Here is a 23,936-nt window from a genome sequence, read left to right on the forward strand (position 1 = left end):
AATGACTTACAAACAGTTAAAATTGGAAACTTTAGTAATATTCATGCAATCTGACAACATAATAAAGTTGGAATGGAGAAGGGAGGCGTCTAACTTGAGATCCCAATGGAAACAAACGCACCACCATTGCCTCATGATGTATTGTAGCTATGTCTAATCAGCCAATGTAACTTGCACCTATTGCTATTGTGCAATACATACATTCTATTTGATTTGATTTGATTTCTTATTGTTACATGCACCTAAGTACAGTGAAAAGTTTTGTTTTGCTTGCAGTACAGGTCGATCATAACATACAAAGATCATTGGGTGATTGAACAGAATGAGGAATACAAAGTTATGGGCTGCAAAGATCAAGATTAGATTTGTAATGTGAGAGGTCCATTCCGAAGTCTTATACAAACAGGGAAGAAGCTGTATTTGAACCTGTTTATGGGTGTGCTCAAACTTTTCTGCCTGATGGAAGATGTTGTAAGAAATTATAACCAAGCTGGGAGGGATCTTTAATGATATTTCATGCCTTTCCACAGCAGTGAGAGGGTAGATGAAGTCAGTGTTTGGGAGGTTGGTTTGCATGATGGTCTGGGCTGTGTTCAGAACTCTCTGCAGTTTCTTATGGTCCTGGACAGACCAGTTGCCATACCAAGCCATGATGCATCCAGACAAATGCTTTATGTGGTGCATTTGTAAAAGTTGGTGAGGGTCCTTGTGGACATGCCGAATTTCCTTAGTCTCCTGAGGAAGAAGAAACATTGTTCTGCCTTCTCGACCCTTGCATCCATTGGGGGGGTCCAGCAATTGTCATTCCGAGGAACTTGATGCTCTTGACCTTCTCCACCTCAGCTTCATTGATGTAGATTGGAGTGTGAGCTCCCTCTTGCCTCCTGAAGTCAATGATCATCTTCTTAGGGAGAGATTGTTATCTTTGCATCACATCACATCACCAAGCACTCTATCTATTTCCTATATTCTGTCTCGTCATTGCTTGATACCCACTCTACAACAGAGGTGTCATCAGTGAACTTGTAGATGTGCTGACTCGTGTTTTGTGTTTTTTCCTCCTTCGCTGTTACTCAGATAGACCCTTACACCCAGCATGGAAAGGAGGATTGTGGAGTGAGCTGTACAGGGGGTCAGAGTACCTGACTTCTTCACGTTCATGCTTGGGGGTCCATTGAATAGGAGCGTGCAATGCCCACCAGCGCAATTGAGAACTTCAGAGGTAGGTTGGCACCACAGAGTCTGGAGTGTATGGCCACCCTGGACAATGTTATCTTGGTTCAAAAAGTTGCCATTCATGTTTTATAAGTTTATTTTGCCCATTTGGTTGTGTTTTTCTTACTAGAAGCTGTCTCAACCCTTGTAACTTTTGTGTTTGAAAGAGTATAAAGGATGGCAGTACTTTACTGCAAACATTAGAATTGTCACATGTTCTAACACGAGTACAGTGAAAAATTTACGAGTCACCACTTACAGCGCTATCTTAGACACCAAAGTACCGAGGTACAGAAACTAAAGTACAAATTCTTAGAGGAAAAAAATTAGAAAAATAAAGGGATAAGAAGTCCAGCAATAAATGATAAAAGTAGAGAAATAAATGATCAGAATAACACTCCTTCAAAACCAGACCCTGCCAGGCTTCAGCTTGAGGCCATGTCTCCACGTTGGCTTTCACCCTGGACATCACTAATGCTGCCCAAGGATAGGATGTAAAAAGTAGAAACAAAGTGTGAAAAGAGAGAGAAAAATAGAAAAGAAATGGATGGAGCAGATGAGTTAGGAGCGGCTCAGGAGTCCTACTCTGCCTCTATCTTGAAAGTTGGTGCTGCTTGTGTAGTAAATGTAATATAAACTACTGACTCAAAATCTGTAGCAAGTCAGAATACTTGAAGAGGCAAAGAGATTGCAAAAAGACTATGGATGTATTCTTGGAGAATTTCAACCAAGTGATATTATGTTAGATTGGTAAACATAATGTAAAATTGCTTCATGACCCACAGCCCTGGGCCTCAAGAGGCAGCTGCTGATTTTGCTTTGCAATAGTAAATGACTCTGGTAGCACAAAGAAAATGGAACTCAATCACTCCAGGTGATGGAAACTGTAACGCAGTATTATTTTAACACAAATCAGGGATCAGTGCTGCTGAGGGCTAGCAACCAGGTTTGAAATTTTAAAATGCCAAGATGTAAAGGAAGACTAACACAGATTGAGAGGAGTGATTGTCTCGTAATATCACCATTCAGTACAAGAAGAATACTTTGAAAGACATAATGAGAAACATGCAGGCAAAATAAAAAAGCCAAAGAGAGGTCAATAAAAGTGACCATGATTAATTAACAAATCAAAACAATGAGAATGAGGTCAACAAAATCTGCAGAGAGAAGGCTAAGGAAGTCCACTGGGAAAAAGAATGTAAATTTTCTGTAGCATGTCAAAATAGTGATCAGACGAGTGAAGGAGGAAATCGTAAATGAATATTGTTGTAAGTAGACATGGCAGCATGGTAGAAAGAGGAAATTCAGGGAACCAGCTAAGAACATAGCAGGGACCTGGAATTTGCAAATGACAGACAATGTTTTTTTAAAAAAACTGTAATTGCTGGTAGTGACAAAAGATGAATACACATTCCATCAGTTGAATAATTAGTGTATTTTAATATCCACAGAGTTTCTATTTAGACTTAAATGTACAAAAAGTGAACAAGTCACTGGACTTTACAAAGGCCAATCCCACATTGCAAAGACAGATATAGGATGAAACTTATGAAGTGCTGACGGGTATCAAGAAGTGAATGTTCTAATGGTCCAACTCAGTTAGAAACAACTTTATATGGTATCCAATATTCAATACAGTGAAACATAGATTCATAAATTGTATATCAATACCAGCAAGATAATGGACTGAATATTTCAAAAGCAAACTTAAGAACCATCTATATGATTGTTAGTTTATAAATAACAGAGAAAACTGAAACATGGAAGAAATTCTGGATTTACTTAGATTAGTTAATATTCTCAGAGGTGATTGGGTCCGATATCTGTTGTTAAGGAGCAATAGGAAGGGTGTCATGAGTCGTGGGAGGCAGCCAGGGAAAAAGAAATGGACTTAATCAGATTAGCTATGATCTTATTGAATAGTGGAGCAGGATCTATGAGGGGGTATGGTTGGTTGGGAAATGGTTTCCTATTGGTTCTATTTCTAAAGATGGTATATTCTAATCATCTAATGTTTACAGGCATTCTTAAGATGTTATAAGGATGTATAAAACTGAAGTTGGGATGTAGGATGTAATTCAACTGGGAGAAGAAAAGGACAAAAACAATTGAACTGACTGGATAAGACTTTTGCAGAACGTGAAAATATTTTGTGCATCACTAATGATATGGTTTGGGCGGCACAGTGGCACAGTGGTTAGCACTGCTGCCTCACAGCACCAGAGACCCGGGTTCAATTCCCACCTCAGGTGACTCTTTGTTTGGAGTTTGCACATTCTCCCTGTGTCTGCATGCCCCAAAAGCATCTTCCAAATCCGTATCCTTGATCACCTAAACTGTCAACAGCAGCTGAAGCATGGAAGGCCACTGCCTGCAAACAACGTTCTATCTAAGGTTCTGCACATGACTATTGGCGTTCTGGTTGCAGCATTGATTGCAGGTTTTGGAATTCGCTGCCACATTTGGACTTCAAAGACCCATGTAGACAGAATGAAAATTAGAGGGAACTTTGTCTGAATGTTTGCCTTCAAGCCACACACCATCCTGACTCCTTCGATGCTGCTGGGTCAAAATTCTCCAATTCCTTCCCTAACAGCACTGTGGATTCACTGAGACTGGTTCACTTTCTGCCACCTTCTCCAGAGCAATTAGAGAAAGCCGGATTGCCCAAATGCCATGAATAAATAATATAAAAACAGAGTAGTAACATTTCCTGGATTAATTGCAGGACAATAACCTAGCTGAGAAGTTCAAGGATATCCAAAAGTACAACAATCACCTGCATGACATACAAGTGCCTTTCATGCACAAAAATATTCCAGGGTGCTGCTGAGAAATAGATGATGAGTTAATAAAAACGTTATTAGAAGGAATGACTTAACCCATAGTGAAGGGTCAGTTTTCAGGAGAATCTTAAAAGAAAAGAGGGTACAGAAGAGGGACAGGAGTTAGTGAAGAATTCCAATGCATGGAGCCCTCGCAACTGAAGGCACTGTTGCTTGAAAAGAGTATGCCAGGGAGTTGATGCCCAAGAAGCCAATATTAGATTGACATAAGTACTGTAGGTCTGTAAGGCTGAAAGATCATACATTCAGTTAAGGAGGAGTGAGATCTTGAACAGTTTAAGCATACACTTGAGAATTTAACTTTGGAACACCAGGAGTGAATACGTGCTGGAAAAGATAGGGATGACCTGTGAGCTGGACCTAATGAGGGATAGGATACAGGCAGCAATGCTTTCAACGTATTGACATTCCTAGGGGGTGGAGGATGAAACTTTGTCAGAAGAAACAGTGAAATAATTGATGCTGGTGGTGAGAAGAGAGTGGATGAATGTTTCACTGTCAGCCGGACTGACTGGGAGAGAATTAGTTGATAACACAGAAATGGAATGTGTCAGTCTCTGGAATGGAGTATATGTGGTGTTATAAACCTTAAATAGGACACAATTTGGTTAATCCTAAAATAATTAACTGGTAGCAACAAAAGAATTTGATGATTATCATTGATCTCAAAAGGTGATTTGAGAAATGGGTGGTTTTAGCCAGGAAGAGCGATAATGTTTGAGACCTGATAATGAGATGATCACACTGTGATGAATGGTGCAGCTGGTTGTGCAAACGACATGCCCCATAGACTTGGAGTGAAGATAGGGCTCACACCAGAAGGACTGATTGAGGAAGGAGTGAGTAAAGGTTGAACTGAAGTCAAAGCCTTCCAAGGCATAAATGGCTGAGAAGAATGATGATGAAACATAAGCCATTTGAATCTGAAGAAACCTTTCAAATTTACTTTGGCATTGCTTCATAATTTAATATTGAAAACATTATGAGTCACAATTAAACCATTTCTGTGCTTATAGTGGCTGATTCAGCTTGATACCATTGGCATGCAGTTAGGTCAACAGTGAGCAATTACTGATGACGATATTGCAATGGCTAATTTAGCAATACATGATTTGAAGAAGTTTATTTCTGTGATATTCTAGCTCCACTGTATATTTATTTTTTTCAGGAAAAATATTACAGAATTCTGTTATTGTGTAAAATTAAAACAGCGAGAACATATTTTAAGGCTTATGATTCATTCTTTCCAGCCAGAAATAGTCAAGTGGAATAAAGTGTACATCCAATCCAATGCGAATTAATACCTGACAAACTGTCAAACTGCTAAAATTTAAATTCAGGATCCATTTATATTTATCTCAGTTTCAAACAGAATGTATGAAAACCTACATTCCCTCTAATTTGTCTTGTGCTATGTGGGATTCTGAAGTTGTGCCTGACAGCAACTTTCATATCAATTCATCTGTGTGTCATTTTTGTGGATCCTCGAGTGGTTTACAGAGCGTATTGATGAGAACACCATCCTTTCAGCTCTGGAACGGAAGTTTGAACGTGGTATGATATTACTGAATAGAAGATATATGAGATAGAAACCTTGGATGAGTTGGTTGCCTTATGAAGATAAATTGGACAAACTGAGCTTCCACTGGAGTTTAGAAAAGTGAAAGAAGATACGTGTAAGGATTGAAGTGAATAAGATCTTGAATAGCATTAATAAAATGGGTGCAAAATGATACTTCCTCTTTTGCATCAGTCCAGAACAAGGGGGTATCGTTTTAAATTAGGTCTTGTCCGTTTAGAACAGAGATGAGTAGAGTATTTTTTCTCTCACAGACAGTTTCCCAACTTTGGAATTCTGTCTCAGAGAGAAGCGAGATCATTAAATATTTTTAAATCAGAGTTAGATAAGGGATTCAAACATTAGATAAGAGGTAGATAAGGGATTGTTAAGCAAGGGATTCAAAACTAATCAGGGACCAATGAGAATGTGAAATTCACAGCACTATCAGATCAGCCATGACTTATTGAATAGTGAAACAGGCTGGATGGGCTGAATGGTCTACCCCGTTCGTGTTTCTTACATGAGCATCTGTGTTCATAACAACAATCTCACTCAGAGACTTTCATCCCTGTTTCCATTCCAGTGAATCTCTTCTGCACCCTCTCTCATTCCTTAACATTTTTGCCTGGAATGTATTGCCCAGAATGTTGCAGCGAGGGCAGAGGCAGTGTTTTATAAATGCTGAGTGTAACTTGCCTACTTTGATAAAATATGCTTCTAATTATAAAGTCAGGAATCCACCTACACCTTTTTTTTTGATTTATCACACCTTCTTCAAAGAATCATGTATATACACCCCCAGCTCTTTCTATTCCTGAAACTTGTCTAAAATTATATCATTTGTTTATATTTCCACCTTTCATTCCTGCCACCAAAATAAATCTTTGTGTACAATTTATTGGCTGAGTGTTCCTGGATCTAAGAAGCTGGGTTTGGAGATGAGCGGAGGCTGCATTTAAATGGAATGGAATGGTGCCCCTTCCATTTTGAGCATTACCAAGCTTTCAAATGTCTCACTTTTTTTCAGTTATAATCCAATCCAATTTCCCTATTACCACCTCCTTTGGTGTAACATTGGCAGCCTTCTCTTCTTCAGTAAAGACAGATGTAATATACTCATTGATGTGAGTTTAACTGTTTGCACATTCAGTTACATACAGGATACAAATTTGCAGCAGAACATCTCAACACCAAACAGTCAATATCACAGAGAATTAATGAGGGATTTTGTGGAAAATAGGACAATCATTTCATATTATAAAGCAACTATTAGATTGTGGTTACACTGCCTCTATTAGAAAATAATGCAGGAAATCTTAGCTCTTGGCTTAAGTTGTGCCAAATCTGAATAAGAATTTATTGGCAAGAGTGGTCAATGCAAATCAAAATGTTTCCATTTACTAGTAAGAGATATTTCACTTCTTGATTAGCATAAGACACAGAAACTGCAACATGCTCACCAGAATCATTATGGAGGGAAGGGAAAATGTTTTATATTTCTCTATTGATTTTGCTTTCTGTTTTCTGAATGTTGTTACAGAAGCATTCCTGGTCTCTTATACAAGCGATCACACTGATGATACTGTACTGTTTTGATAGCAGTTTCCCAGTACAAACAATAGATAGCTGGGAGAATGAACTTCTTCTGTCTTACCTCCGGATGCCATCTGGGAGCATTTACAGCCGCATTCATCATTGTCAGCATCCTTGGTGCTAAATTTTGTACCAGAGGGGCTGAGGCTGCTGGTTCTCCCGGCTGTTCCACTGTAACCCTTTATGTGGAGCCTGTGAGATAAACAGATGAGAATTGAAATAATGCATCCTAATGCCAGACCTTTCCTTAGTTCAATTAAAAATGCTTTTTCCGGCATTTGCTGTTAAGTAACTGAAGTAAAGAGCAATTTATTAATACGACCTAGGCAAAATAAATTTGCAAGTTGTGCACATTTGACATCTCTGTGACTGCAATTACTTAATAACTGTTCCAGATTTTGCTGTAATAATTATAGCACCTGAACAATGCGCAGCATTTCTAATGTGCAAATGTTCCAGAGTGAATTGTGAATTACCATCAGTCGCAGCTTGACATGTGTTGTTTTGGTATTTTACACTTATCCACCTTGAGATTCTCTTTATTTGCACTTTAATTACTCACTAGATTTATGGAAAATTAAGTCTAATAACTCAAGCAAGTACGGTTTTGAACAAGTTGAGAATTGTGAAGGATTAATAATCAACCTCTCTCGGCCAGAAAATGAATAATTCACACTTGCAACCGGAATATTTTTGTTTTCAACACGACAACTGATATGGCATGAGTTGTTTATCTATAAAGCTATTTCATATATGCTGCAAACGACTGTGGACTATTCAAGCATTGGGCAGAAAACATCACGTTAATGATGAGGAGTCAAATATTTCAACCCTTCACTTGAATAGAAATGTTTCACAAAAATATATCATACTTAACAGAAATGATACACTATGAAGATATATTACTAAGCAAATGGTGAATGATAGCTGCAATTTCCTGCATATGGCTTCTGTTTGACCAGTATTTGTTGTCTTTGATCCAGACAGTTTATATAACTGTGAATATTCTTTGCATGGACATATCATTTGAATTAATGGTTTAGATTCTGCTAGAGTATGCCAAGTTCGATAGAATTCCTACATTGTGGAAGCAGGCCATTTGACCCATCAAGTCCACACCAATCCTTCAAAGAGCATCCCATCGAGAATCCACCTACCCTATCCCTGTAACCTTGCATTGCCCATCACTAATCCACCACATCTTTGGCTTGTGGGTGGAAACCGAGGCCCCAAAGAAAACCCACACAGACACAGAGAAGGTGCAAACTCAACAAAGACATATGCGCGGGGGTGGAAATGAACCCTGGTCCCTGCCACTTTGAGGCAACAGTGCGAACCACTGAGCGACCATGCCACCTTCATGTGTTCATAAATGTTTAGTTTTCATTTCTTTTCCGAGTAGATGTAGATTCAAAGTCAACAGGGCATTGAAGACCAACAGTATATTTTCTTAACCAATGATTCAAAAAGAATTAGAAAGCTAAATGAGGAAAAGCTGAGAAATGAATTCAGTACATTTGGCAGAGGTCATGGCCTAGAGGCATGTTTGGGGGGGGGGGGGGGGCGGATGGGTGAGTAACAGTGTGTGTTGATAATCAGTCTATCACTTGTTTGAGGCATAGGTCTGCCTGTAACAAACATGCTATTTTCAGTTTATTGAAATGCTTGGTGAAAGTCTCTTTTGTTCCAGTTAACAGTGACAAAGAGGGAATAATATTCATTTTTGATGATTAAGACATTTGCACTTTTGGTACAGCTGTGGCGCAGTCCAGTGTACTCCTCCAACAAAAGTCGTAACATTTCCCAAAAGATTTAATGATCTCAGTGGGGAGGATTTCCTCTTTCCCAAAGTTAATCTTAATCCAGTTTTAAAAGAGGCGGATCTACAGAGATCAGCTGCTTGAAACAGGGTAACCAGTCAAATCAATTTGAAATATTCTTACAAATAGAACAGAAGTTAAAGGTACAAAATTCCTTCACTTATAATTTAGAGAGCGCAATAAATGGTAAAAAAATTAAATAGAAGCAAAACATATTTTTAATGCAATATTTTGATGTTATAATGGAGAAATTTGATATTCCACAAGTAAGTTAGCCTTTCAAGGTCATTGAAGGTGGTTAGTAATGATTAGTGTGCTGTTTAAAAAAAAAGCATGTTATGTTAGCACTGCTGCCTCACAGTGCCAGATACCTGGGTACAATTCCCACCTCTGACAACTGTCTGTGTGGAGTTTGCACATTCTCCCTATACCTGTGTGGGTTTCCTCCGGGTGCTCTGGTTTCCTCCCACAGTCCAAAGTTGTGCAGGTTAGGTAAATTGGCCATACTAAATTGCCCGTAGTGTTAATTGAAGGGGTAAATGTAGGGGAATGGGTCTGGGTGGGTTGCTCTTCAGAGGGCCAGTGTGGACTTGTTGGGCCAAAGGGCCTGTTCCACACGTAAGTAATCAAATCATATCTCTTTCAATAATTGATGACTTCTTCAAGGGCAGGTCAGACAAATGAATTAAGTGCAAGTTTCTCTTATTCTATAAATTGACCACTCATTACACAATGGCTCAGTGATTAGCACTGCTGCCTCACAGCATCAGGAACCTGGGTTCGATTCCCCCCTTGAACGACTGCCTGTGTGGAGTTTTCATGTTCTCCCTGTGTCTGCTGAGTGCCCCAGTTTCCTCCCACAGTCCAAAGATGTGCAAGTTAGGTGGATTAACCGTGCCAAATTCCCTATAGCGTTCAGAGATGTGTAGGTTAGCCATGGGAAATGCGGGGTTACTGGGATAGAGTAGGGGGGTGGTCCAGGTGGAATGGTCTTCAGAGGGTTGGTGTGGACTTGTTGGGCTGAATAGCCTGCTTTCACATTATGGGGATTCTATAAAAAATTACATCTCGAAATTTGGGGCGTCAACTGCATGTCGTCTGGAGAAGCTTGGACAGACTGTAAACAATTTCTGAATTGTCATGTTATTCTGCACGCATGTGGACTCTGAAAATATCTGTCAGTTTCAGCTGTGCACAGATAATATTGCTGTCATAATCACAAGAAAATCTGAACATTTAGAGACAAGAAAGAAGATATTTGGCATCCTTAAGAAAAATAGAACAGAAGGAAAGAGGGTGATGTATCTCTAAATGAATGAAACACTTCGGAAGTTAAACAAAATCATGGAACATAAGAAATTAACCAAGGTATTATTTTTGTGGTTTTAAAAAATTCATACCGAGGAAATAGTAGTGTCCATCAAAACTGAATAGGAAAACCATCCATTTCTGGAGCGATAAGCAATGTGTATCCAAATCAATCATTCAAATTTAATGGGAAATTTATGCCAAGCCAATATAAATTGTGAATGCCCAAGTGATTTTCAAACTAGTAAATTACTGCATGATTGCTTCATGAACCAATGCCTCAGAGACTCAAGAAATGAAAAGATATCATGACTTGGTAATTGTAAGTGAACTAAAAAACATTAAACAGGGAATGACTATGGAAACTAATATTTATATAGTGCATTTAACGTAGAGAAATACCATGAGGTGCTTTGTAATTAGTTCAATGTAACTTAATACCATCAGCTGAGAACAAATGAATTCCCTTTAAAAGCAAACATCTGAGTATCTAGAATGAAGAAGCTTGGTCCTAAATGGATCAACAGAATGTTCCATGAAGGAATAAAACATGGCCTAAATATTTTGTTGCATGCTGCACAGAAAAATTGGACTTTAGAAGAATACAATTTGAATGTAAAGCTTAGAAGAAGGTAAGAAATCAGTTGAAGATTAGAAGGCAGTTTTGGGGCCAATATTCGGTTCAGGAGGAGCAAAAGCCTTAACAGAAAATGGCATTGGTGACTCTATTGTTCTTATCTAGGTTAATGATGCAAGTAATGAAAGCCATCATATGAGAGATGAGGTCAGGGGAGGGGTTTCTTCCCAATGAAGGGTCAAGTCCAAAACGCTGACTCTGTTGCTCCTCAGATGCTGCCTGACCTGCTGTACTTTTTCCAGCACCACACTTCATCAACTTTGACTTCTCCAGCATCTGCAGAACTCACTATCTCCCACAATCAGCCAAAGGCTTGTTAAATGAGGTTGATCAACTTAAGTGTTCAAAGTAGCAGCGGGTTTTCCTTTAATCAACATTTTTGTAAATTTTGTTCACATAATACCGCTTCAAAGCTGTGCTTTACAGATTACATAAACTCCCCATGAGCTGACAGCACCACTGGCTAATAATGTATTAACATCCCACATGGGTTTCTTCATTGATATCATGAAGAAAACAGTGCTGTGTGAATGAGTTTTGAACCCACAGTTTTTAATATATCCAATTACTGAGAATGTAGCAACCAAAACAAACACGAAGCAGAAACATATTGCTAAGTCATTAAGTCATCCTTGAAGGATATGATTTGGAATATGTACAGTACCCTGTGGCAGAATGAATTTATTGTGAGGTAATCTACTTTGGGTCCACAATAGATCAATGTAGTCTCTAAATGGCAAAACCTGGGAACTGTGGAGGACCAAGGAGATTTTGAGACTTGTATGAAATCATTAAAAGTGAGTAGGCAAGTACAAAATTAATTTACAAGGCTACTGGAGTGTTGGTCTTTACCTCAAGAGGACTGGACTGCAAAGACGTTATAGCTCAGTTATATAAAACAAGTCAGAATATATCTGAATTATTGTGTTTACTTTGAAGAACACCCCAGGAAAGATATTATAGTCTTTAATGAGGTGCAATGCAGATCCCTGGAATGATAGAAAATGATCCCAGGAACGATACTCGATGCCCCCCAAGAAAATTCAGACACAAACCGACTGACTTTAAAAAAGGCCTTGACCACCATCCATAGGAAGAGGTAAGAATTTAGACTTTTACTTTTCAGTCAGAGGAAGTCCTGCTATTGAGAGGTGCCAGCCAACCTGATTGCTTTAATAGTCCCATAACAAAATGGTGTATTCTGCAGGGACTTCATACGATCCCGGAAACAAGAAACAACGGGCACTGATTTCCAGGCTGTGGGACTGAAAGAGATCAAGGAACATAGGAAGGCACAAGAGTACGTTGGATTTTGAAGATTTTCGGAGTCACAATGTGTGAGATGAGAGGGGTTGGTGAGGGGAATGTCCTTGAGATGCTCAGGGGTACGCCACTGAAGCTGGTGAGAAAATGGCTTACTCACTTCTAGTGGCCATCATATCACAGAAAGACAGGTGGACATGGGCTTTTAAATCAGCAATAATTGGCTTCTTAAGGGCCACACTAGACCTAAAGCTGTGAGACCTATTGGGCACCATACTTACTCCTTAATATTATAGGGACAAGGTTTGGGGAGGTGTGTGGGAAGGTGGTGGGCTTGCCACAGGTATATTTTATGTGCCCCCTGCCACAGCAAGGGGCTGTGAAATCCAGCCTAACCTCTTTATTCAAGGTGCACTTCAAATTTGGGACTCTATTTCCCTACAAAGTTCTTGAGATGGCAGGTCTGTTGACAATTCCCAAACAGACATTGGTGGATTTTTATTTCTCTAAGAACATATGGAACCAGTGAAGCCAAAACAGGATGCTATTTTGGCATGATCTAACTAAATGACAGTAGAGGCTCAGGAGACAAGCTGTGTGGTTAAACCACATCTGCAGTGAGAGCAGGAGCAGGCTGCAAGGCGGTACAGCAGGCAGCCCAGAGCAGCTGATAGGGGTTAGGTTGAGTCCAAAGCGAGGGAAGTTGAGCCCCTCTGAGGAATGTGAGCCCAGCATGGCAAGGCACTCATCGACTGTGGTGTTGAACTGTTAACTGTGTTTCTTTGTTTTTCCATTTTTAGTAAGAAGGACTGTAATGCTTAACTTTTTAACTTTGTTTCCTTATTTTATGCTTTACAACTGAGATTGTGTACCAAGTTACCTTTGTACTTAAGATGGCACCATAAGTGGCAAGTTGTAAACCTTTCATTGTACTCAGCGACAATAAACCTAAATCTAAAAAAAATGAGTTGCTTGCTGTGATACAATTCCAGAGAGATTCAAAACAATGCCTATGTGGCTGATTTCTAGGATCTGAAGACTGAGTGACAAACAGTTACCTGGTCTCCTTAAACCCTGAAATGAAATTATGAGCATTTTCAGAGATGAGCAGAAAATATTAGTGCCACATCATGTACAAGGTGTCATCAACTGGTTCCCTGTCCAGAAGCCAACCACAGAGTCACACTTGGCTTCCAGTTAGAGGTGAACTGAGATGGTGAAAGCAATCGGATGATGTTAGTTTGTGGCAGAATATGGAAGTCGGGGGACTTGATCTTTGAGGAGGTTTTGGGTTGGGGGAAGGTGATAGAGAGGAGATGCCAGTCCCACAGGAGGGAAAAAGGGAGGGCAATCCCAAGGGATTAGGTTTTGAATGAAAAGAACAAAGAACAAAGAAATTTTACAGCCCAGGAACAGGCCCTTTTGCCCTCCAAGCCTGAGACGATTCAAATCACTGTCTAAACCCGTCACCCAATTCCTAAGCATCTGTATCCCTCTGCTCCCCACCTACTCATGCATCTGTCCAGATGCATCTTAACTGAATCTACCGTGCCTGCCTCTACTACCTCTGCTGGCAACAATTCCAGGCACCTACCACCCTCTGTGTAAAGTACTTGCTGGTTGTATCCCCCTTAAACTTTTCACCTCTCAGCTTGAAAGCATGACCTCTTGTTATTGAATCCTTCACCCTGGGAAAAAGCCTATCTCTATCTACCCTGTCTATACCCTGATTGAAAAGTGTGTGGTGGTATTGGTGGTAGTGGTGAGGTGGGGGTGGGGGACATGGGGTGGGATCGGTGCAGTGGGTTCATGATCCTTGGATTACAAGAGCTGGATTTGAATACCTGGGTGCAAATCAGGGACATGTAGTGCTGGAATCAGGGATATGTTGATGGAGCCGCCCAATATTGACAGGTACCGTGGATCCACCAGGCAGTGAAAAGGCATGTATTTCCTCGATTTACCAAGATCTTGCCTTAATGGAGCTCTGTGGTTTCTCATGCTCAAAGCATCAGGGCTGACAAAGCTGGAATTATTGGTGATACTAAAGGTCATGGTCACATTATCATAAAGACCAATGCATTTTCTTTGGATAGATTAGTTACCTTCCCACCTTCCCACTTCAGATAAAAAAACAGAATTGGTTGTTTTGGAAGTAAGGTTAGTGAGGAATATGGCTTTTAAGACTTTAATCCTCTACCCTAGTAAATCTGTCTCTTTTCTATTTAAAATCTCTTCCCTTCCCACTACACTGCCAAAGTAATATTACTGTAAATTCTCCAAACCCCTGTCTCTTCTCTGAATAATAAATTAACATTTGCACACTGCTTTGTTCTTATAACTTTAGAATTACTGACTTATCAGAATGTCTGAATGAAGGTAAACTATTGCTTCTGGACAGATTCTAATTTAATGACAAAGCTTCTTTCCCCAAATGGGTCCCAATTATTTTTCTCCTACTTGCCAATGTTATGTACCAAAACACAAAGAATTATGCGTATTAATATATATTAAAACATGTTGAATAGATATAATGTATTCTGGGAAACAGAGACAACATGCATCACCATTTCCACAGACAAACCAGTAGTGATGCTGCCAGAGAGATGTGAAGGATTTTGTAATTTCCTTTCAAATAGACTTAAATGTAATCTCCCTACTTCTATTTTATCTTTTTTGCTCAAATTGAAATTGGAGTGCTCACTAATACACACAATGTTACAGTACTGAATGACCATCGAGGCAACTCAAGCTTGAATTCAATTTGCTGTTCTATGATTTACCATTTTTTGCCAGAGGCCCACTGAAGATGTTACCTAGTATGGTGATGAAACATCTGGAAATGAACCTTCCAGCTCAGCGAGCAAACCTATATCCAGAACCTCAACCTGAGCTCCAAATCTTCTCAAAACTCGTTACCATTTCACCTTAAAACGTGGATATCAGTGAAGCATTCGCACTGACAATATGTATGATGATAGCCATAGACTTGACTATTTTATTTTAGCATTGAAAAGGCCCAAAGGGCAAAGAGGAACCCATTCCATGGTCCAACTGGGCTGAAGGACCTGTTTTTATACTCTGTGACTATGACTCTATGACCATAACCCATGATTCAATACAAAGATAAAATAGTTGACTTGAGAATAGGCTGTCCCCTCTTTCAGCTCATGAAATGAAGGGGAAGGATTAAGAAGAGAAAAATCAGGCAAGGAATGTGTGTACTGGCCTCAGTTGTAGTTAGGCAACATAAATTAGGAAAAGAAATGAAAAATAGTTTAAATGAAATCAAACATGCATGTATGTTATCTTTTCAATGTAAATTCCCTAAAATGTAATTATCTTAACAAATTGCGACAGTAGATATAATTGTTACAGACTCATAGTGAACAATGTGCAATGTTCAATCATCATTATACACTTTAACTTCAACAGTGCTCGTGTATTTGGGTGGAAAGCATGTAACTGTGACAGTCAGACTGTGATTTTGGCCAATAATTCTGCAGAAGGATTAACAGACACTGATGAGACATTAAATACATGAATTAAACCAAGGTCCTGAAGTACCTTTTCTCCATTGATGCATTCATGGGATATAGATCTCACCGGTCTGGCCATTAATTATTGCTTTTATTTAACTGCCTTTACGACATTTGAGAGTCACCACTTGGAACACAATGGAATGGATTAATAGTCCATTTCAGAGGGTAGTTAAGAATCAATTGTTTACACAAAAATATAATATTGCAGATACTGGACGCCTGAAAGAAAACCAGAACATGTTGGAAATGCACAGCAGGTCTGGCAGCATCTGCAGTGAGAAACAGAGTTAATAATTCACCACTGTGACTCAAATCCAAAATCCAGTTATTAGTCATGTTACTGTGGGACTGGAGTTATCTATATATTTCAGAATAGGTAAGGATAGCAGACTTCCTCTCTTAAATGACATTCCTGAAAGTGAATCAGATGTGTCTTTCTTTAAAAAATAGAACAATAATCCAAGAGTTTTATCATTACCATTATTGATAGTAACTTCTTAATTCTACATTTGATTAATACATCAGCATTCAATTTCCCAGCTATCATGATGGGAGCTGACCTTGTATTTCCAAAGCATTAGTGCAGGCTATAGGACTGCAAGTCCAGTAAAATAACCATTATGCTATCATATTTAACTTCTTTCCAAACAACTGTGCGATGAGATGGACAGCATAAATAGAGGATTACAAGTATGTCAGAGAAGGGCAAACCCAAAGAATCGAAATGAAAATCAGTACCTTCAGGGAAATATTTTAAAAAATAGCTCTGTCGTGAGCAAATCATAAAATCCCTGTAGTGTGGAAACAAGCCCTTTGGCCCAGCAAGTCCACACCAACCATCTGAAGAGTAACCCCCTGACTAATACACATCCCTACACATGTTGGATAATTTAACATGGCCAATTCACCTGACCTGCACATCTTTGGACCATGGGAGGAAACCAGAGCATCCAGAGGAAACCCATGCAGACACGGGGAGAATGTGCAAACTCCACACAGTCACACGAGGCTGGAATTGAACCTGGGTCCCTAGCGCTGAGGTAGCAGTGCTAACCACTGAACCGCCATGTTTAGTTTGGCACTAAACAAAATATATTATCCAACATGATATTATCCAACATGTTTTTTTTGCAATATGTGTTGCAGAATTTCTTACCACAACATAATTATAACTATTGGTACCAGGTAAAAAATCATGAATGATTACTAAATTAAACAGATGATTATGACCTCACATCTGTTAATCCTGCAATGTGGATCTCACTATACATCCAAGCGGAAACAAAAACTGCATTGAACAAATCCATGAGTGAGGTGGAATTCATTAAAAAGGCTGATCCTTACAGCAATTTCAATATTATCTCAAATATATTGCAGTTGAAGTCTTTAACGAGATTACTGCTTTGCAGATTACTGATTTGCAATCATTCTCATTAAACTTTTATTGTCTGTTCAATTTTATCATGAACTTCTATTATTCCCCAAAAAAACAATATAAAAGTCAAAAGCTATACTTTGATCCCCATTCGGTAACAAGTAAGTACAACACAAAAGTTTTGTTCGAACCATGTGGTGTGTGCTATTGGAGCATATCAAAATAACATTGGTTAAGTGACGCACCTATTTGAAAATATTACAAATTAATTGCAACTGACTCTTCCAGTGTATTTAAATGGAGGTTGGGGAGAGCATTTTTGGGATTATTTTCCTGATCTTCCTCTAAGGCAATGTAATATTTACTTTCTCCACCTCTGAAGATCAGTGTCCCCTGGCAACATTGTTAGTTACTGGGATCATAGTCCTCTATGAAGCATAGTTCAACATGAGAGATTTTTAGATAGAGCAATGGTTTCCAGTGGACTTGTTTCTTTTGAAAATTCATGAATCTTTTTTTCTGAATTCAAAGTACAAAGAACATTACAGCACAGGAACAGGCCCTTCAGCCCTCCAAGCCTGCACCAATCCAGATTCTCTATCTAATGCTGACACCTGTTTCCTAAGGATCTGTGTCTCTCTACTCCCTGTCCATTCATTTATCTGTCTAGATACAATGACGCTATCGTGCTCGCCTCTACCACCTCTGCTGGCAACACGTTGCAGGCACCCACCATCTTCTGCATAAGAACTTTCCATGTATATCTCTCTTAAACGTTTCCCTTCCCACAATGAACTCATGACCCCTAATAATTGAGTCCCCAACTCTGGGAAAAAGCTTCTTGCTATCCACCTTGTTCATACCTCTCATGATTTTGTAGACCTCAGTCAGGTCCCCCCTCAACCTCTGCTTTTCTAATGAAAATAATTCTAATTTACTCAACCTCCTTTTATAGCCAGTGCCCTCCATACCAGGCAACATTCTGTTGAACCTCCTGTGCACCCTTTCCAAAACATCCACATCCTTTTGGTAATGTGGTGACTAGAACTGTATGCTGTATTCCAAATGTGGCTGAACTAAAGTCTTATACAACTGTAACATGACATGCCAACTCTCGCATTGAATACCCCATCTGATGAAGAAAAGCATGTCATATGCCTTCTTGACCACTCTCTTAACCTGCATTGCCACCTTCAGAGTACAGTGGACCTGAACACCCAGATCTTTCTGTACATCAATTTTCCGCAGGGCCTTTCTATTTACCATATGGTTCATTCTTGAATTGGATCTTCCAAAATGCATCATCTCACTTTTGCGCAGATTGAACTCCATCTGCCATCTTTCTGCCCAACTCTCCAATCTATGTAAGGTTTGTGAAGGTTTGTAGCTCAGGTTGAGGTTTAGGGTGTAGGTTTGCTCGCTAAGCTGTAGGTTTGATATCCAGACGTTTCATTACCTGGCTATATAACATCATCAGTGGTGACTTCCAAGTGAAGCAAAGCTGTTGTCTCCTGCTTTCTATTTATATCTTTCTCCTGGATGGGATTCCTGGGGTTTGTGGTGATGTCATTTCCTGTTTGTTTTCTGAGGGGTTGATAGATGGAATCTAGATCTATGTGTATGTTTATGGAGTTGTGGTTGGAGGGCCAGGCCTCGAGGAATTTTCTGGCATGTCTTTGCTTAGCCTGTCCCAGGATAGATGTCTTGTCCCAGTTGAAATGGTGGCTTTTTTCATCCGTGCTGAAGTTTAATTAAAACACTGTTAATTCACGAGTGTTTAGTTTTAAATAATTTCTCATCCTAATTATTTTCTTGTATTCATTGTTGAAATGGAACCACTCGAGTTCTATTCCCTACTCATAGTTTTTTCAAAAGTCTCTGGTGGCTCGTTGGAATAGTGTTCTGATACAGCTTTGTTTGTGTGTGTTGGGATGGTTGCTGGTGTAGTTAAGTATTTGGTCAGTGTTTGTCGATTTTCTGTATTCGCAGGTTTGTAGTTCTCCGTTGTCCTTTCTTTCTACTGTGATGTCCAGGAATGCGAGTTTGTTGTCGGTTTCTTCCTCCTTGGTGAACTTTATGCCTATGAGGGTATTGTTGATGATGTTAAATGTCTCTTCTATCTTGTTTCGTTTTGTGATGACAAAGGTGTCATCTACGTAGCGGACCCAGATTTTTGGTTTGATGGTTGGTAGGGCTGTTTGTTCTAGTCTTTGCATTACCGCTTCTGCTATGAATCCTGACAGCGAAGATCCCACGGGTGTGCCATTGGTTTGTTTGTAGACTATGTTGTTGAAGGTGAAGTGGGTGGTGAGGCACAGGTCCACTAGCTTCATGATGTTTTCGTTGGTAATGTGATTGATGGTGGTTGGTGTGTGTGTGATGGTCTCTTCTAAAAGTGTGGTAAGTGTCTCAAATCTATCTATATTCTGCTGCATTCTCTGACAGTCCCCTTCATTGTCTGTTACTCCACCAATCTTAGTCTCATCTGCAAACTTGCTAAGCAGACCACTTATGCCTTCCTCCAAATCATTTATGTATACCACAAACAACAGTAGTCCCAGTATGGATCCCTGTGGAACACCACTGGTCACAGTTCTCCATTTTGGGAAACTCACTTCCACTACTACTCTCTGTTGCCCAGCTAGTGGTCTACTTACTGAAGTCCATATGCAAAGGAACCTCAATTACCTGAACAAGGTATTTCGTTCAGATATTTGATTATTCGGATAACTGATTCAATGCCTCTCCTCTGGGACTCGCTGATTCCTAATTTTTCCTTTTCCCTCGCTCTGTCTGCCTTGCTCCCTCTCTCTGTCTTAGTTTTGTTTTTGATAGACACACACTTGTGTGTAAGGGACCTACAGCATTGCTGCAGCCTCTCCCCACTGCTACTTCACTTCAATGAGATTGACAGAGTGAGCACTTGCTGAGGCCACTGTCTCACAGCACAACACCTACACACCCTGCCCCTCCCCCCCCCGCCAACTGCTGTGTGCTTTCAACTCTCCACATTTCCACACAATGGAGTGAAGTGGCCAGATGCCTCTTATACCTTCTCCCCCTAGTGGGACACCAGAACAAAATGAAGCAACGGAATGGAGATGGCAGCTGAACTGGACATCAGCAGCAAGTCTGGTGCTGCCTTTGGAGAGTGAGTCTCAAAATAACACAGACACACAGATACACACACACACGTGCAGCCATACACACAATATTTTGACAAATTCCCACTCTGCCCTGTACCGACAATGTTGTTATTTGGGGAAGGGGAGTTTAGGGTACACCTCTGTGTAGAACTCCAGGGAAAGTGTGGGGAGAGAAGGTGAGAGGTCAGTCATTTGGAGATGGTGCCTGGGCTCCCATCGATGTCCAGGACTGTTCTCAGCATCATTTCAATAAGCCAAGTTCACTTTTAATCACTGTAAACAAAACACGCAATCAGTGTTGGTAACACCTCTTTGATGTAATGTTTCTATCGGCACCTTGAGATCTTCTTTGGATAATCCGGAATTCAGATAATTGATAGTCGGATAATCAAGATTCCTCTGTATATGACATCTACAGCCCTTTCCTCGTCAATCAACTTTGTCACTTCCTCAAAAAATGCTATTAATGACCTTCCCCGTACAAAACCATGTTGCCAATCACTGATAAGCCCAACTTCTTCCAAATGTAAATAGATCCTATCCCTCAGTATCTTCTCCAGCAGCTTCCCTACCATGGACATCAGGCTCACCAGTCTATAATTACCTGGATAATCCTTGCTACTCTTCTTAAACAAGGGGATAACATTAGCAATTCTCCAATCCTCCAGGACCACACCCATGTTTAGATTAGATTAGATTATATTACTTACAGTGTGGAAACAGGCCCTTCGGCCCAGCAAGTCCACATCGACCCGCTGAAGCACAACCCACCCAGACCCATTTTGCTACATTTACCCCTTCACCTCTGGGCAATTTAGCATGGTCAACCCACCTAAGGATCTGTTAAAGCCCCAGCTATTTCCTCTCTTGCTTCCCTCAGTAACCCATGGATCCCATTAGGACCTGGGGATTTATTCACCTTAATGCCTTTGGAATGCCAACATTTCCTCCCTCCTTATTCCAATTTGACCTAGAGTAGTCAAAGATCTAATCTCAACATCCATCATGTCCCTCTGCTCAGTGAATACCAAAGCAAAGTACAGGTAGATGATCCTTTATCCAAAATGCTTGCGACCAGCTGTTTTTCGGAGTCCGGATTTTTTTCGGTTTTCAGAATAAGTGACAGCTTAATGGTGAAATTTTTAAAAATTTTACAGGAGGAGCAGATGTCTAATTAAGAACATAACGGTCGGTGCTTGGTCAAGCCCCCACACCTCACACCTGAGTGACACACATCAAGTGGGTGTTGACTTGGGTTAACTGTTTGCATGCCAAACAACTTTGTTAATGAGAAAAAGCTTCACAAAAAAAACCTTCAGATTTTGAAGATTTCCAGTTTTTGGATGTTCGGAAAAAGGATCATCTACCTGTACTCATTAAGAATCTCATCCATTTCCTCTGACTTCACACAAAACCTTCCTCCTTTGTCCCTGAGTGGGCTAACCCTTTCTCTCGTTACCCTCTTGCTCCTTATATATGAATAAATGCTTTGGGATTTTCCATAATCCTGTTTGCCAAAGATATTTCATGACCCCTTTTATCCCTCTTAATTCCACATTTCAGATTGGTTCCACTTTCTCAATATTCTTCCAAAGCTTCATCTGTTTTCAGTTGCCGAGATCTTATGTGTGGTATACCTGCAGAGGATTTGGTGCCCCTACACTTTAATTGTTCAACCAAGTCATTTAAAGCTAAAAGAGGGTTTTTAGATTACAGACAGTGTGGAAACAGGCCCTTCGGCCCAGCAAGTCCACACCGACCCTCCCCCCTACATTTATCCCTTCACCTAACACTACGGGCAATTTAGCATGACCAATTCACCTAACCTGCCCATTTTTGGACTGTGGGAGGAAACCCACGCAGACACGGGGCGAATGTGCAAACTCCACACAGTCGCCTGAGGCAGGAATTGAACCCGGGTCTCTGGCGCTGTGAGGCAGCAGTGCTAACCACTATGTCATCATTTTTCTTTCAGGATTCCGAACAACTTTGATAATATTGCAAAACTTTAGAAAATATTTTGTAATTATAAGTCAGATTCAGAAAAATGCCAAGCTAGTTTTAAAATGGTATTCTAAATATAATGTATAATCTACTTCCACAACAGTTGATTCAAGTTGATGACTTGAATCTTAGTTCTGTTTTACACAGGTTGCCATTCTATTTGAGAAATACAGGAGCAAAGAGCAAATGGGAACAAATTGAAAGTATGTTCCTACATATGTTCTATTGGTTTATATTACTTGGCTTACACATACATGGCATAGGCCAAGGAGATTACTGCATTTTGGAACAGTGTTTTGACAATAAGCTGAAAGTTGAAACCCAGAGCTGCTCAAAGCCATGGGAAAGTTGACCAAGTAATCTGAAAAACCCACAGCAGATTCCACATGACTTTTCATTCCCAATGTTCCTCTGTTGCGGTTTTTGAAAATCTGCTGCTTGACATTTTGACAAACATCCTAAGTGCAGCACTTCAGGATTTATAGTTGGCTCTGTTGGTTAAATTTTAAACTGCATGATTCACAATGATAAAGACCAGCATCCCTTGGGAGTACCCAAGTGTACTCCTGCTGAGGGTCTCTGGAGCTCAACTCTCGCAGCTTCAAAATGTTCCACAGAAATGTTTTAAAACCTTCCGAGTGATATAACTGCTCTAGCTAGAACACAAACATGACAAGTTACTTCATATTTGCCTCACTTGATGATGGGGCTGTTCATTAATTCCAAAATCAACAATTCCTATAATTAATAATTGCCAATAATAGTCTAGAATCGATTAACATGTGTTAACTGCTAACAGTGACTTCAGCAAACACATCAATGTATGGGTTGTACTTTCTTGCCTCAGCTATTATCTTGGAATTTTTCAGCTAGTGTATCCTTAATGTGTCTTAAATTTAGAAAAAAGAAAACTCACTTATTATCCATCTAAGCAATGAAAGAGAAAATCAGTCCATGTGTCATTGGACCCATTATAATAATTGCATTTAGACAGAGAAGGTAAATAATTCATTGATCAGGACTGGTCTGTCCAATCATATGTACTTGGGCTTTTTGAGAACTGGAAAATCAGATCAGAATCTGCATACTCAAATTATTTCTGAAGATTGAATTTTTGCATTATCTGAGAAAGTTACATTGTAATAATGGTCCTGGAGGTAGAGCTTTAAGTGTGATGACTTAGAGTGGATGAGTACATTAACAACATTTAAAAGGTATTTGGACAAATACGTGGAAAGGAAAGGTTTAGAAGGATATGGGTTAAAGGCAGGGAAATGGGATTAGCGTGGATGGGTGTTTTGGTTTAGGCCAAAGGGCCTGTCTCCATGCTGTAGGACTCTATGACTCTATCTGTATCACTCATGATTTTATAGAATTCAATAAGGTCACCATTAACCTCTTACATTCCACTGAAAAGAAGTCCCGGCCTATCCTCCCTCTTTTTATAACTAAATCTCTTCTGAATTCTGTCCCACTTAAAAATATTCCTCCTATAACATGGTGATCAGAAATGGACTCCAGAAGAGACTTCACTAATGTCCTGTATACCCCCAACATGTAGAGCAACACAGTGGCTCAGTGGCTAGCACTGCTGCCTCACAGCACCAGGGACCTGGGTTCTATCCC

The 23,936-nt window shown here is 39.9% G+C and overlaps 1 protein-coding gene across 2 annotated transcripts in view; it reads right to left on the minus strand.

The window, feature by feature from the left end:
• angpt2b (angiopoietin 2b) overlaps positions 1–23,936 on the minus strand; it is a 247,463-nt gene that overhangs the window by 20,662 nt on the left and 202,865 nt on the right. For both annotated transcript variants that reach the window (XM_043717869.1, XM_043717870.1), the window contains one exon: positions 7,277–7,407. In XM_043717869.1, coding sequence (XP_043573804.1) covers positions 7,277–7,407 — 131 coding nt within the window. The remainder of the gene's footprint in view (positions 1–7,276; positions 7,408–23,936) is intronic.

The sequence above is a fragment of the Chiloscyllium plagiosum genome, chromosome 27 (genome assembly GCF_004010195.1).
Source record: "Chiloscyllium plagiosum isolate BGI_BamShark_2017 chromosome 27, ASM401019v2, whole genome shotgun sequence".
Lineage (NCBI taxonomy): Eukaryota > Metazoa > Chordata > Chondrichthyes > Orectolobiformes > Hemiscylliidae > Chiloscyllium > Chiloscyllium plagiosum.